The sequence below is a fragment of the Manduca sexta genome, unplaced genomic scaffold (genome assembly GCF_014839805.1).
Source record: "Manduca sexta isolate Smith_Timp_Sample1 unplaced genomic scaffold, JHU_Msex_v1.0 HiC_scaffold_3045, whole genome shotgun sequence".
Taxonomy (NCBI): Eukaryota; Metazoa; Arthropoda; class Insecta; order Lepidoptera; family Sphingidae; genus Manduca; species Manduca sexta.
The window spans coordinates 1-17,021 of NW_023594071.1; the positions used below are offsets into that span (position 1 = coordinate 1).

The window sequence follows — 17,021 nt, forward strand, 5'->3', positions numbered from 1 at the left end:
TGTGAGTTATACATACGTATAAGATGCTATCCAACTGCATGAAAATAGTTTCATTAATAAAATCAAATGATGTTATTACTTAAATAAAAGTACATATGGAATTCCATAAGCATGATAATTAATAAATTAACTAATATATTTTTTATATATTAATATGCAAGTGTTGATTGTAGTAAACTTACAGTCAACTTTAGCGTAGACCTTAGAAATATAATTCTCTAAATGTAGATAGACTTATACAGAATATAAAACAGATTAACAATATAAAAAAAACATTATAATCAGTTCAGTCAAAAGTTCTGAGGTAACAAACATAAAAAATACAGTCGAATTGAGAACCTCTTTTTCAAAGTCGGTTAAAAGGTCTGTCTGCGTATTAAGAGAAATCAACACTTATAACGCGTGCAAGTATTATTATTGTCTTCGTATCGTGGGAAAATATCGAGCTATAATTATTGACTTATAATTATCTGATATCGGATTTTGCAATACATAAAGGTACAAACTCTACACATACGTCCTAAAAGGTTTTCTGAGGATTGAGAAACATATGTACTTATTCCTTACCTTAACTATCATACACACGCTTTCGCTTTTTATTCCTAAAGGGATAGGCAGAGGCGAAACCGGTTCAACTTCTTTCCGACGTGTGTATTCCGTCCTATGATTTGATAGGGGCGAGCCTTTACTATATATAACTTCAGGCTGGTACTAAGTAGAAAAACTCAACGTCACTTTTCCCGACTCGGAGATTAAACCCGTAAGCTCAGCACTGTCGAACCGTAATACAACTATGCCATAGAGGAATCGTTTCTTATTTATATTATGTTTAATAGCATACGTGACCAAATGTGACCGATTATGCGAGCCATTAAGGATTAATAATACCTAACTACTGGTGGTAGGTTTCTCATATCTGAGAGTTCGCCTGGGTAGGTACCATCGCAATATCTATTTTCGCCGTCAAGCAACAGTGGGTATCACTGTTCCGGTTTGAAGACCATTGTAGCTAGTGTAACTACTGGACATAATACGACTTAACATCTCATGTCTCAGGATGGCGAGCGCAGTGGAATACCAAACAATATTTTATACTTAATTCAAATTGTTGGATAGCAAGCGAACGTTTACCTGAGAGTAAAATTAATTTATTACCTATTTTGCGAGTATAATAATGAACTGCTCTGTACAACATTTTTGTCTTTGTAGCATGCACTATAGTTTATATCTAAAACTGATTTTGAATTCTGCAACGCTAGAGTTCCTTGTCAGTTCTTCTCTTCTGAGAACCCCTGTCTGAACTTATAGACGTAATATTCACGGAATCTAAATAATGTTTAACATTTTAAATGATCAAATAAAATTTCTTTACAATTTCTCGTTTTTTTTCCTGTAATTCTGCAAAATTGTTATTGGATTCATTGCGCGAAAAGCAACAGTTAAGGTTTCATTTTAAACTTAATTACTCGGTTTTATGAGGCCGGTATCACGGCAGCAAACCATGATCATACTTGTAGAAACAATTGTTTAAGAATTATCACATAGAGGCTCCGTTAAATGCGACGTCACGACTTTATTAGGCTGTGTTATTTTATTTGCTAAACAATGTTGGGAAATAATGGACCGCCGCTAAGTAAATAAAGTTGTATTAGTGACCTTCTGAGCAAGTTTATGTTCATGTCTCCCACTGTGTACTTTATTATTAACTTGAGTAAAACATAAGGGTGAGGATACATTTTTGATACCTTTTATTGACTATGCTTTTTTTATTGCGTTGCATTTTAAACGTAAATGCTTTGAGTTTTAACTGAGTGATCCCGTGTATGTAATATTCTTTATTTAAGTTTTCTACCCTTATTGTCGTGGCGTGATTTACCCCATCGAAATGTTCGAAGAAACATACTTATATAACGTTCAATAATATGTTCGCTGGATGCAAGCTGCGTTGTTTTTTTTATTGCTTTGAATGACGAGACGAGCTTGCCGTACGCCTGATGGTAAGCGATGCGACCGCCCATAAACAGTACAAATACCATCTAACACCTTGAATTACATAGTATTGTTTGGTATTTTACTGCGCTCGCTATCCTGAGACATGAGATGTTAAGTCTCATTATGTCCAGTACTTACACTGGCTACAATGTCCTTCAAACCGGAACACAACAGTGACTACTCACTATTGTTTGGCAGCAGAAATAGACATTGCCGTGGTACCTACCCAGGCGGACTCTCACATATGAGAGACCTACCACCAGATTTCAACAGATCCGTCTAGAAATCTTAAAGGGAGGCTTATGTTCAGCAGTGGACTTCATGTGGCTGATGGTGATAATGTTCAATGTTATTTAATGCTACTTTTATTCAGAAGAAGTAAACGAGTGATTACCTGATGATGTTCATTGCTACGTGAGAGTAAATGTCGATGTTGCAGAAGTTGCTCGACGGTTTGTTGTTGCGGATAAGCAGGTTGCTTCCTATGTGAACAATAATTTACTCGTTGTTTATCCGTTGTAATTAATGTCTTATGATTATTAAGTATATTTATTTTGTTCATTTTATATTATAAAAAAGTTATTTCTAAGTAGTGCAATGCAAGCTATAACAAACGAATGATATGTATGATCGATAACAACATTTCATTTTCAGGTAAATTTCTTCATTCGAACTTAATTATAAAATCATTCTTGGAATTTAAATAATAAATTTAGTTCAAAGTATCCATTACGTGGACGGTTGGCACTTAGCAAGTTGTTTCTTTCTTGCTTTACTTTTAAGAAGTATTTTCTTTTGTTCTATTTGCAGGTTTACTGATGTTTCAAAAGAATCGAGAACTAATCATAGATTATTTTCGCACAGGTCGTGTTAATGGTGATGTGATGACCCAAGCCCACGAGCCTCTGAACGTGATGGATTCAACCACAGATTATTCTACGAAGACCGCGCGAGGCGTTCACCTCTCCAAGCCTCTGGCCTTCATCATCCTCGTCATTTTCGGGCTGACACTTGTCACTGCATCACTCCTAGTATATAACTACGCCGCTTGCCCGCGAACCGACCAATTAGCGAACGTCACCAAGTACGAGATCTGCCACTGTGATCAATCAAAGCTCTCAGTGATACCTTTAAAAACAGAACGCCCTAAAATCGAACCAGTAGAAACGACTACAGAGCCACCTAAAGAAATAGTTTTATCACCAAGCGATCTCAGGCTACCTGAAAATGTCAAGCCAGAACGGTATTACTTGAAAATCACTCCTTATTTAATAGAAGGAAATTTCACATTCGACGGCGAAATCAGTGTAGTATTAACTGTTTTGAATGAGACTGATCAAGTAGTGTTTCATGGTGTTGAATTGACGTTGCATGATGTGAAACTGTATGGGAGGGAAGATGGAAGACCGGTGGTGATCACTGAAGAACTGAAGAGCCGTTACGTCATTTTCACATAGTGAGTCTGGGGCAACCTTTGGATACTGGAAAGCAATATGTTTTGAATATATCGTATACTGGAATACTGAATGACAATTTGCACGGATTCTACCGAAGTTCGTACGAAGAGAAAGGTATTAAGAGGTAAGAAGTTTGATTAGTAATCTGGTGATTTAATTGTGTTTATGTATTAATTACGTACCCATCACGGCTGACTGTAGAGGATAAATATTTGTAGTGCAATGAATACTGAGTTACTCGAATACGATGGAATATCTGCCAAAGTTGCTTACAATATCAAATCGCATTTCCTATTCTAGACAGAGAGATTTCTCTTCTCTCTTTGGTCGCCTGTTTAGGTACTTAAACTCAATCATCAATGTTCATTACTGTGATTAGAGCATTAAAATAGAATAAAATTTATAGGAAATGTCATTGAGCAGGAGTGGAAGTTATTCACACTAAGTTATTTGAAAAAAAAGCATGTAAATCATGATTTCAAAACAAAAGTGTTTCAGTCGAACCTTACTCATGAAAGGGACCATAAATATTCTCTGCACGATAGCAGTTTTTTTTTACAATCCAATCAACGTGGTGTTAAAATAACAAACTTTCAATCACCGGCAGTGACAATGTTTGTTTAAGGAGATAGGTGTGTGCTTGTTCAGGTTGTTTGTGGAGTGTTGTGTGTTGTGGCCAATTACGGAAAGGTCGTTTTAATGAAGGATAGGGTATTGAGTTTAGGGATGTAGGAATATTTAATGATTTTCCAGTATGATTTTTTTATCAGTGTCATGTTGTATACTTTTTAAACTACTTACCTTTAAAATTTTGGGATACCTCAACACACCTCGTTTCTTCTTCTTTTTCTTGTATGTCCGTATGGTACTCTCAAGGATAACTACATGCATGTTTTTTTATCTATTCAATAAAAAACACCAGTATCACATGCATTAGGGTTTAAAAATCGTAAATTATGATGCACTTGCTTATTGAAGGTGTGTACAGCATTTACAATATTATCTTATGTATTCCACAGTACCCCAAACACAATAAAGCAAAAATAGTGATTGCATGCAAAATAAGAAAAAAATATTAAATTATAATACACTAAATCACTCTCTGGCTTGGTTTATGATTGTTGCCCTACTGTAGGCAGCTCTTATCATCAGCCACCCACCTGTTAACCTAACTTTCTGTAGTCGAATAGCCTCGAGCAGAGTGGCAAAGATTTTATTCGAGTCTGCAAAAATCTAATGATACGCAATAAATCCATTTGTTTCCTATACTCATTTGGCCGTAAAACCTCACGCTCAATGCAAAACGGATCCATATGGACAGGTAAATGGATCTTTTATTGAATTAGGCTATACTTTTAAATGTAATTCTAAACACAATGGCCAATTAATTTACATACATTAGGTGAGGTCGCTCTACGGAACAAACGTACGTGTGGATTGAATATAAATATGCCAATTGCTCCCTTGTTACCGATATCCTTCTGGATATTGTTTTGGCGAAAAAAATAAAGTTGCAAATTTTATTAGTTGGACTATTTTCTTGATCGTGTTTATAGACAATTACGATCGGATTATATTATTAGATCGGTGTTACGCTTCATTGGTATACATATTTGGGTTGTTCTGAATTAGAAGATATTTCCAATTTGATGAAACAGCTGTTGAGTTTGGAGTTGCGTTCCTCATGTCGGTAGACTTGCTCTGTATAGGATGAGTCGAATATAAGAATTTGAAGGACGAACTTTATATGTAGGTACTAAGGGTATACCGTAGAAAGTTCATTCTATAGTTCGTATTCTCTGCCAATACTTCGTATTTCAGCCTAAACATTCCTAGTAGTTGGCTTGTGCCCTATTACAACAAGTTTAATGCCAAAATCAATTGATATGAGAATGATAAATGTTTGTTACGAGTCTGGTACAATTTATTACGTCTGACGCGAAGTTTATAGAGTAAAGATAACTTATGTTTAGTTTTTAAAATCTTTGTAGAAAGTACTGTTAAATTCTTCAGTGCAGTATAATTACTGGACACAATACACTAAATATTGGCCGGTTACGTACTCAATGATTCTACCACGATGTTTGTAATATCTAGGTGGTATTTTTATTGTTTATAAAATCCTGGTGCTTACCAGACCAACCTTGACTATCGCTGCAAACTTTCGCTTTTATAATATTAAGATTTTCTCAGAAATTAAATCTATAAAAGTAATTTGTGATTTCTGACGATTCACTACACCTTTAATGTAAGAATCGCAGTAAAGAAAGGTCTCATTTGTAAATGTAATTATTTCACTAAAAATTCAGTTAAATATTTTAATGTAATGTGAATTAAAATTTTTTTAGTTTTCCGTTGAATAATGTAATTTACTACTTTGTTGTACATCGAATATCTGTCACTAATCACAAATCTTTTGACCTAAGTATCGAATACATACTTACTCGTTCAGTTTTGATTCTAATGCAGTATGACCTAAGATCGAGTTTCCTCATGTCATGATTCCAGATGGATCGCAGTAACTCAATTCCAGGCGATGGACGCCCGCCGAGCGTTCCCGTGCTGGGACGAACCCGCGCTCAAGGCTCGCTTCACCATCAGCATAGCACGACCATCCAATATGACGTCACTCTCCAATATGGACATAATTCGCAAAGAGCCGCAGTGAGTACTAAAGATTTTATATTATTTAATTTTGACCGTAATTAGTTTTAACTGCTTTAGTTCGGAATTAGTAGTAAATTGAATAATTAATAATATGTTTTATTTGAACTAGATTATTCAGAGGTATGCTTTTTGTGTTCAGTAAAATCAAGGTCTCCATTCGACCTAAATATAAAGTACGCAAATGCAAAAGGAAACTGAACTTAGATTCACGAAGTCTAGCTGAATTCACATGAGGTATCTTTACAAACAGATACAGACTTTAAAAAAAATCGCTCCTAATAGAAGCTGGTGTATCTTCTTGTTGACTGTCATAATATCAACAATAGTTTTATATCATTTAAAAAATTCTCATTTTTATTACAGCAAAACCTTACCTAACTACACTTGGGACCACTACTCCGAATCCCTGCCAATGTCAACGTACTTAGTTGCTTTTACGGTAACGGACTTCCAGAACATGACTGATAGGAACTTTTCGGTATGGGCCCGGAAAGAGGCTCTGCCATCAGCCGCCTTTGCCTTGGAGATAGGCCCAAAGATACTGAGGTTTCTGGAGGACTACTACAAAATAAAGTTCCCATTGCCCAAGATTGATATGATAGCGTTGCCAGATTTCAAGAATGGAGCTATGGAGAATTGGGGCTTGTTGACTTTTAGGTAAGACTCATTTATGATACTGGGTGTTATGAATAGTTCAATAATATTTTTTTAGACTCTCACAGATTCTATAATTATAGAGAATAATCAGAGAATATTGATATTATAATATTTATTTCACAAATCAGTTTGATTTATATCAGCAATAATAATATTTATAATAGAGTCTGCTTTAGATCAGCAATTACATTTAACTTCTATTATTATAATTTTTTCGTAGCTTAATTGTGTGATAGATTATTTTAAAGAAAAACAGGAGCATTTATTAAAAATCTAGAGAATGTTAGATTCGTTTAAATAAAATGGAGGACAAATAGATTCTAATATATTTTAGGCAGTTTCCTCTATCGCCTGAAGGAAACAAAATTACTTCGAGACAACGAAAAGATCTTTAAAGAGAAAGATAAATGTAAGGACTTGATGAATGAACAAAGGGACTTTTCATTATCTTTGAAGGGCTAAGTTATCGTATTGGAGCTGGGGTGAACGCAATCGGAATTTTTATTAGGGGTTCATGGGCAAAAACAAATTACTTTGTATTTATTTCTTTTGTGATAAAAAAAGGGAAGTTTAATTTGATTTCTTCTTCGGGTAGTCATCACTTAGGTAGGTAGTGAAAGGCTGGTAGGTTAGCTAGGGTAGGACTTATATCCTCACGCGCGACGCGTTATTCTTTTATTATTCCTTACCTGCCAACCCGAGTTGGCAACTTTGTTTTACCTTATTCTTTTATTCTTTATGAACTTTATCCCTAACTTAAAATGTCCGTAGAAATCATAAGTGTTATTTAGAAATAATAATTATTATTCTTAAAAATTGTTTTGACGTATCATGAGCATAACTTTGTTGGCCTGCGTGATAAATAAAGTATTTTATTTTATTTAATTGAGGAACTTAATACGCTAAATGATTAAGGAGGCGGGAAAGTTCGAAAAATGATGAACTTATCAATAATGTTACCAGAGAAATAGCAATGCTTTATGAGAACGGTGTGTCGGCTACGATGGACAAGGTGCACGTGGCGACGGTGGTGGCGCATGAGATCGCGCATCAGTGGTTCGGGAACCTGGTCACTCCGTCCTGGTGGAGGGACTTGTGGCTCAACGAAGGCTTCGCCACGTACGTGGAGTACGTTGCTGTGGACGCTGTAAGTGAGATTTTTGTATTTTTTTAAAATTATACTTTGATATTTTTTAAATACGTGCACGGGAAAGTGCAACTGATGGTAAGTAGAGTGGAGTCCAATAGAATGTAGACTGACTAGAAATGATACCCCTCGGCAGTTGGCACAATTATGCCGGCCTGTTGGAACCAGATACACAGGCTGATCTGGGAACGCGACACGCTTACGAAATATTTACAAATAAACTTACAAACTTAGGAAAAAACCCGAACTTACAAATTATTTATAATGAATGCTATCTAGCAATTATTAAAACACAATTTCATACAAACGATCAATAACATACTTTCGATACATTATAAAATAATATATAATTAATACGTAATGTTTTTATAGGTGGAGAAATCATGGAATATAACAGAAATATGCATTCTGGACCAAGTTCACAACGTGTTCCAGTTAGACGCTCTGAACTCTTCGCATCAGCTGTCTGTAGACGTGACGGCTTCGGAGGAGACTGATGCTATTTTCGACAAAATTTCTTATGGGAAAGGTATGTTAGTTGTATTTGGAAATATAACTTATGCCTCTATGAAATCTCATTCACACACTAGTCTAGCCGCCATTTGCAATAAAGATTCCAATCTCTTTTTCGATTTATCCCAAAATGGACCAAACAGAACATAGGATTTTCACGTGTTTATAAATGACTTATTTTGATCGGTTCATTCTAGGAATCGGATTGAACTAGATACTCACACACACCGACACATAAACACAATGTAATTACGGCTATTATAATTAAAGGACAGCTTTGAAAGATATTTAGTTAAATAGTAGATTATTTGACTCTTTTACCTACATGAATATCAAAGGTATCCTATAATTAGAACGCATAGAAAGAGTATATACATACATAATATATAGTATATCGATGATTGAAAGGCTTACTGACATTTTTTTCTAAAATGTTTAACTAGGTTAAAAAAACATAGAAAAAATACTGATTTTATATATGTATGAAATTTTGTGTCGCAAGAAAATGCTTAAGTCGATTACCCATTCACCCATCGATATAAAGTATAGAAAAATAAATGAAAGATACAGATATTTAGAAGTCGGTTACGTCAATCATGCGTCGTTGTCATTACGATTTTGGGAAGTTTCAACTGTTGCTATAGCATTGTTTCGCTATATTATTACTACATCATAATTCCATAGAGGTCGATTAAAAAGTGTATAGCATAATTGTGCTGACTGGCGAGGGTTAATCATCTGTCGACAATCGGCATTTTATCTCGACATCGCCCGTTCAGCATCAGGTGTACTGCGGTCATTTTGTCGTGCATATATGAAAAAATAATTTTTGTTCCAGGATCAGCTTTGCTTCGGATGTTGAATCACATCTTAACAGACGAGGTCTTCAACGCCGGAGTGACGGATTACCTCAATGCGAAGATGTATGGCAACGCAGAGCAACGCGACCTCTGGAGTGCGCTCACAACCGCGGCGAGGAAGAAGGGAGACTTCGACGCTGACGTCGCGGTGGTCATGGACTCCTGGACGCTGCAGACTGGCTTTCCGGTCCTCACAGTGTCTAGGGATTACAAGACTGGAAGCATATCACTAAGCCAGGTAATTTATAATTTATCTTACTGTTAGATGCTTTTTGATTTTTCGATTTTTGTTAGTGATCTATGCAGAATGGAATCAATTTAAAACATTAATAATATTTCCGTATCGATAATTATACGCGCATACCTGGTCCGGCCAAATGTATTAACGCCCTCTACTGACAATCGATAAAGCGCGGTTTAATTTTATATCGTTTAATAGATGTCACTGTATTGCACATTTTAACAGATTTTAAAATGCTAACAGCATCTTTGCTATGAAATATATTATTTTTGTCGACTTAAATATAATTGATACTTGATTGACTACTAAAAGGTCGTTTACTTATTATGTTAGCGATAACTTTTTATTGTGATTCATTTAATAAATATTTTGCCCGTTTTGATACAAACAATTGTCCATTAATTATTTGGGAGAGTATTATAAAAAAACCGGCTCCCTGACAATATAGCACTGGTATTTCACTTTACTGTATTGGTATTAACGAATCTAGTTAACTTATAAGTGCCATCTAGCGGTATATAGCAGAAATACATTTGGAATATTGTGAAATCAATCCGATAGATGTCGCTACAAGGCACAAACTGAAATAAATCGACACGAGACAATTTTGTCACGTGCCCAATACTTTGATAAGTTATTCAAGCGGATTTTATTTATCAGATTATATTTATTTGCTTGATATTAGAAGTGTGAGTTGACGACCACAATCGCATAGATAAAATAACTTTCTTATGATTAGATCCATGTTATATTTTGATTTACTGGTCCTAAGTTTATTATAAGTTGTAAAATATGTTACGTATGTTTTTTATAAAAAGAAATGTTGTTTATGTACAAGTAATAACAGATAACGTCTCAAGTTCAATGCCATTATTACTTAATGTTTCAAGTATTCAAATATGAACGTTATTGACTCGTATTGCAAGTATTGTAGATATTACTAGCGGTCCGCAAATACGCATGTCTTGTAACACCGACTATAGATTCTTAAATTTACAATTCGGTATTTACAGCATCTGTTTTCTATCTCGCCATAGCCATATTCTGCAAAATCATAGTAAAAGATTGGATCTCATATCGAATACTAACTAATATTTTAAATATAAAGTCGAGTGATTAATGGACGAATCCCTAACTGATGCATCATCAACAACAGATGTCACGAAGGTACTATGTCACGCTGACAAAAAAAAAGAAAACTCGGCTTAAAGGTTTTTCTTATTAAAGTTGGAGTATTGCTTATTTCTCTCACAGGAGCGATTCGTTCTGATAAACGAAACGACGCAGAAGTCGCCGGTGTGGTGGATACCGGTGTCATACACTACGGCTTCGGAGAAGGACTTCCATTCGACGCAGCCGCGGCTTTGGCTGAAGGGCGAGAAGGCGATAGTCAGCAATATAACCGCGAAGAAGGAGGACTGGTTCATAGCCAATATACAGCAAACAGGTTTGTAACATTTTCAAGGTTTTGGTCCTCGAAGGTCGCTAGAATTATGTAAACTATCTTAGACGCCGTTCAAGTGTTACCTAACGCAAAATGGGGGGGAGGGGGTCTTCTAGAATGTTACGATGCGTGACAGGGGCGGGAGGGGAGTCTCGAACAAGGCGTTATGTAACATTGTTTTTTTTAAACAATAACGAAGGTATTTTAGCGACTTTCCGGTATATTGCGTAAAATAATTGTGAATATTACAAACAAATAACACTTTAGAGTTACATAACTTTTGGAAGGGGGGTGCAGGAAAACGTTACGGCGCTTTACTTAGAGGGTGGGGGTCAAAATTTCCAAAAATTGCGTTACGTAATACTTGAACGGCCCCTTACGTATCATAAGCCAGTTAATACGGAAAGGCATCTTCATCATTCAGAGGGAAATAAAATATTTTTACGGCACCATTCTGTCAACAATTGTGTGACTTGATGGGCCATATCACTGTGAAAATGTTTTCAAGGTGGTAAAAAGTTTAAAAGATTTCAAAGATTTATCCTTAAAAGAATAAAGCGGCGATAGCCTAGTTGGTTGTAGAACGGACTACCGAGACGAATGTCCGAAGGTTCAAATCCCAAGGGCACACACGTCTGACTTTTCTAAAAAAATATGTGTGTATTATTTGTGAATTATCGCCTGCTTTAACGGTGAAGGAAAACATCGTGAGGAAACCTGCATACCTGAGAAATTTTTTCCATTAGGAATTTTCGAGGGTGTGTGATGTCTGCCAATCCGCACTAGGCCAGCGTGGTGGACTACAGTCTATTCCCTCTCAGTAAGAGAGGAGGCCCGTGCCCAACAGTGGGACAGTATATAATAAAGGGTTGATATTATTTGATATTATTATCCTTATAAGACGTCATTTCATAAATGAACAGAAGCCAACAATGAAAAATATTTCAAGTGGTGCTTATTGTAAGACCTTCAGTTAGTAGTTTAGATTCATCCACTAGAACTCAGCATTGATCAAAGACTTGTAATCAAATTAATTGTAACTAATGAAATTTTCCTCATAAACTTCAAGTATTTCTCAACCCACACACCTAGAATCGTTTTGTGGTTATAATCTGGCTTAAGTTTATTGATAATTTGTTTTCCTGTATATGCAATAAACGTAGCTTATAAAATATTTTTAATTTCCTGTCGTCTGTAGATATGTCTGATAATGATATCTTTATTTGTGTTTAGTTGTTTCTATATCGTTTTCTTACCTTCTTCCTAATTTTCTATAATTTGCCGCGTACATCTTCTTGGATACTAGAATCCCGAATTCGTTCTCTAATTTCATTATTTTAAGCTGTTCTAAATGGTTTCTGGTATCTTACATGTATTTTCTAATTAGTTTATATTATACTAGCTATTGGCCGTGTTATAAGTTTTTGAGATAAAAGTAGTCTATGCCCTTCTCTGGATTTCAAAGTAGCCCATACTACATTTCATTAAAATCCGTTGGGTAGTTTTCAGTTTATCGCGTTCAGACAAACAGTCGGGAGTAGACGCAGCTTTGTTTATAAAATGTAAGGGTTCATAATTGAACGAATACTATACCAAACATCAGCTATTGTCACTTCAAGATCTCAAAAGAAATATTATAACTACACTACATATTACACAGCTTCAAAAAATTATCCACTTTCTCCCCAGGTTTTACCGAGTCAACTACGACCAGCGAAATTGGGAGCTGCTCATAAAGATCCTGAAGGATCCAAAGAGATTCCAGGATATTCACATCATCATCAACAGAGCTCAGATGGTGGACGACGCGATGAACCTGGCGTTGACTGGCAGGCTGGACTACAAGACCGCTCTAGATGTAACGAGTTATCTGGCGCACGAGAGAAGCTATGTGCCGTGGAAGGCTGGACTATCAGCTTTAGGGTACATTGATACGATGCTTTCAAAGGAGCGAATTATTTGGAATATGGTGTAAGTATTTAATTAATCCGAGAAACTTTTTATTTAATGTACGTGCAAGCTATTTGCATTAAGTAGAACAGCATCTCATAATATTTAGGTAGAGAATCCTAAAAGTTTTACTCATTAGTACTAGTACAACTTAACATTGTTAGTGACTAGACTTATTTATTACCAGCGCTACGTCCTCCGGCTGCTCAGTGGTGCAGTAGACGAAGTAGGATGGGAAGTGACAGCCAACGAGAGCGTCATCACGGCGCAGTACCGCGTGGACCTCCTCGCCTCTGCCTGCCACTTCGAGCACCCTGACTGCATGGAGAACGCGGTCAGGATGTACGCTAACTGGATGCTGGCGCCTAACCCTGATGCTTATAATGAGTGAGTATAGCAAAACGTGCAGGTTTTTATTTAATTGAAGGCGATTTTAGTTGACAGAGTTGTCCAAAACCTTGATAAAAACAGCACGGAAAAGAGTTATTATGCTTATCATATCGATGGCTCCTACGTATATAATCGTATGTTTGTTTTTCACTTTTTTCAGGACAGAGCTTTAAAGGTGTTTCCTTGCACCGTATCGTTAATTTTAACCCTTTTGTTTTTAAATTTAATCTATGCATAGATGATCTAGGGAGGCACAATATAGAGTAGGAATAAAATATTAATTATTTGTAGTTTTTAAATATTGCAGTTACGATGATTTCTGTCGGAAATGCATATGGTAAAAAATAGTAAGCGCTACTTACGATTTTTTACGCCTGCTTAATTTTATAGAAATATCGTATATAAAAGTTACGGTAGTATACAATGATCTTATTAAAGTAAAATTGAGACGTAACACATACATGCCATAATTAACCGCGTACATTGTAAACTTACTTGTAGTGTATGTGATGATTAGGTGATCAAAAATGTATTTATATCATAATAAGCCGGATTTTTAATATAATAGTTTAATAGTTAAAATAGGTTTAAATAAAAACAGTAAATTTTACCTTAAGTTATATTTATTATAAAGTATTTAGGTGGGTACTATTCTTATACAGTAATAAATAGCCAAAAGATAATTATGAAATTAACACACAATTTCTCGTTTTTTCTAGGTATACAAGTTGAAATGTATGTAACCAATGTATAGGTAATTTTTTACCTACGTACATGCAACAAGGAACTAAATGTTATCTTAAATAAACAAAGTGACCCTTTCATTACCCTTAATTTTCTAGAATCACAATGACATCTAGGTATAAAAGTTTAATTTATATACTAGATATTTATTATGTATAGATTGGCAGTATTATAATTGAGCATCACAATTTACGTAATAATCTTTTTATTAATTAGGTTTTAACCGTTGTTACAAGAAAGATTTAGTAGGTAACTTTCATGAGAACATTAACCGGTAAAAGTAGTAATAATGGCTATCTAAAATAATTTAAAAGCTTATTTAATATCATATAAAAACATAATATAATAAACTCTGTTTGCCAGTAAGTTATGAGTACTCTGCGTGCTCTTTATCGTTTGAAAAACTTTCTCCCTACCAAAACTAAGGCAATGCCTGTGCAATCCCTTATCTTTTCTATAATAGTCTACGGTCATGCGTGCTATTTTGAACCAATTCAATGAACTTGACTGCCTCCTGATAACTGCATTCGATTCATTTTGAATCTCCGTAAATATGAACATACGTCAACGCCGTTCTTTGCGGGCACTCACTATACTTCTCTATACTTTCACATCCCAAGTCTCCTTCCTAATTACCTTCTCAATTCCAGTACCTAAGTAGCACTCATAATAAAACCTTCGCTCCTCAAACAATCTTCTAGTTAAGTGTCCCTCTCACAGTTTCTGACTTTACTCACCTCTTCCTTTGCAAATCAATCCATTCTTCTCCGGAATGCACTTTCTCTCGATATTAGGACGACCACGAATCGTTTTGCATCCAAAGCTAAGGTTCTACTGCTGTTGCCTAACATATGTATGTCCGTGTAGTTATATTTTTATTTATTACATTTTTTAACATTTAACATTTATTTTATTATTTTTCACAATTTTATTCATCCCATATTATATTTTTTACACTTATCTTTATTGCCTTCATGACTCCATCACACAAAGGTTAACTGGTAGAGAATGCCCTTTACACATTTTACGTATATAAAGTGTAAAATATAAATGAAATAATATTTACATAGATCATTTTAAGTTTCAAGGATTAGTATCACATGATTTACTGTACTTAAGATAATCTTAAAATCAAGAATGAAAGAGATCTCGTAACCGTCATAAGGAACAATCGGTATCTTCTATAACGGTTTGAGAAGATAATGATGTCTTATTCTGAATCCTTCTCATAAGTCTCTCTCTCGATATCGAGAGGATGAAGGTTCTAATGAAAGGCCTTTTGTAAAACTGTGGTGAATTTTAAAATGACACCACTAGTACAAAGACTAATCAAATATTTTTTTTCGCTTAATATATGGCCAATGAATTGTAGTAAATTGGATTTACAGATACGTTGTTTTGTTGTCGACGCCGGGTATTCATTTTCGTCACAATTTTCATACAGTCTAAGGTGGTTTGGGCATTTGAAGAGGATGGATGATAAGAGACTGACAAAGACTATCTATAAGGCGAATGTGGATGGAGGAGATGATAGAGGTCGCACTGTACCTTTGAATGTCAGATATCTGACATTCTTAGTATAGGTAACTTAGTATAGTACCCGGAACCGTCGGGAATGCATGAAAAGATTGATGAAGGTGGAGAAAGCGAGAGAAGTATGTCAGCATCTTTCAAAATGGCAATCCAGTCTCTCTACCCCTATGGGTAGAATTATGGTATGAACAATTGTCATACACTTTTCTGTTCATCAGTCATATTTATGTAGAATGATATAAAGGCTAGTAGTTTTAATTTTTAATCTTAGACCACTGAAAAGTATTACCCTGCAAAATTTTTCACCAATTTTTATCTTGTAGCGTCAACTTAAAATCAAGAAAATTTACATGATTCATCTCATTTGCTTTGTATGGAAAAACAATCACCATACAAAGTCCATCAATAATAAAATAATAATAATAATACCGAATTTTTAAATAACCTCATAGATAATATCACAAGTAGTTAAAGTCGTTAATGTTGGTGATATACTTTCAAAATCTTCACCCAAGAGTTCAGAAAGGGCTAAAATTTCAATAAGGTCGGCCCTGGCTGGTAACGGAGAGGCTGAAACATTAAAAAACTGACATAAGACAGCATTATTTTTGTCGAGTTCCATGTATACTATTGTATTGATAGTTACGATAAGAGATAGAGCGACGTAAATTATATTAAGTTATAAATACGATAGTAAACACTTTTGTGCGAACTAAGTAAAATATTGCATGTATTAGATACGATAAATAACTTTCGATAATGATCGATGTAAAAAAATGTATGTGTTACATGCGATATAATTTTAAAACAAAACAACGTACATAATCGTATGTGCTACTAACCATATTCTTACTTGATTTGTTTAATAAGCATTCCTAAAAATTGTATTTTATAATAAACTGCGTAAATATTACAAATATAATTCAAAAAGACTTACCCAATAGCCTGTTTTCAGCGTAATTGTTTGAAATGCAATGATCCTCTTCATTTTATTTACAACGTTACAAACATTGTCGTCATTTTAAACCAATCAACAAGCAAATAACACAGAGTTTTTGTGTTCGTGAATATTTTGATAGGTAGAAATATGTAATTACATATTTCTAGTAGAACCAATCAATAATGCTCACATCGAGTTAAACTAATATTTTAGGTTCGAACATGCGTATGCTCAACGTATCGACCGGTAAGTGATACATACGACGCACGGCGCTTGACCCTTCTCCCCCGTAAAATGTGGCCAAAGTAAATACGATCAGTTACGTCGCATGCAAAACAACATACGATAGAAAACGGAAATCTAAAATACTTAATTTTCAATATTTGACTTTCAAATTTACACAGTTCATGGAACTCATCTAGTTCATTTAGAAAACACAAAAAGTAAAAACAACAAAATTGTGGGATACGATTATATACGTAGGAG

General features: G+C 34.9%; 1 protein-coding gene across 1 annotated transcript; it reads left to right on the forward strand.

Moving 5' to 3' along the window:
* Nucleotides 1–2,416: 2,416 nt before the first annotated feature.
* On the forward strand, nt 2,417–13,319 carry LOC115449141 (puromycin-sensitive aminopeptidase-like protein). Its single transcript, XM_037446459.1, is given in 12 exon segments — nt 2,417–2,444; nt 2,857–3,414; nt 3,417–3,573; nt 5,958–6,113; nt 6,480–6,773; nt 7,737–7,920; nt 8,293–8,449; nt 9,272–9,531; nt 10,789–10,985; nt 12,668–12,921; nt 12,924–12,949; nt 13,116–13,319. Coding segments are annotated over 12 exon segments (2,475 nt in total).
* Nucleotides 13,320–17,021: the final 3,702 nt, after the last annotated feature.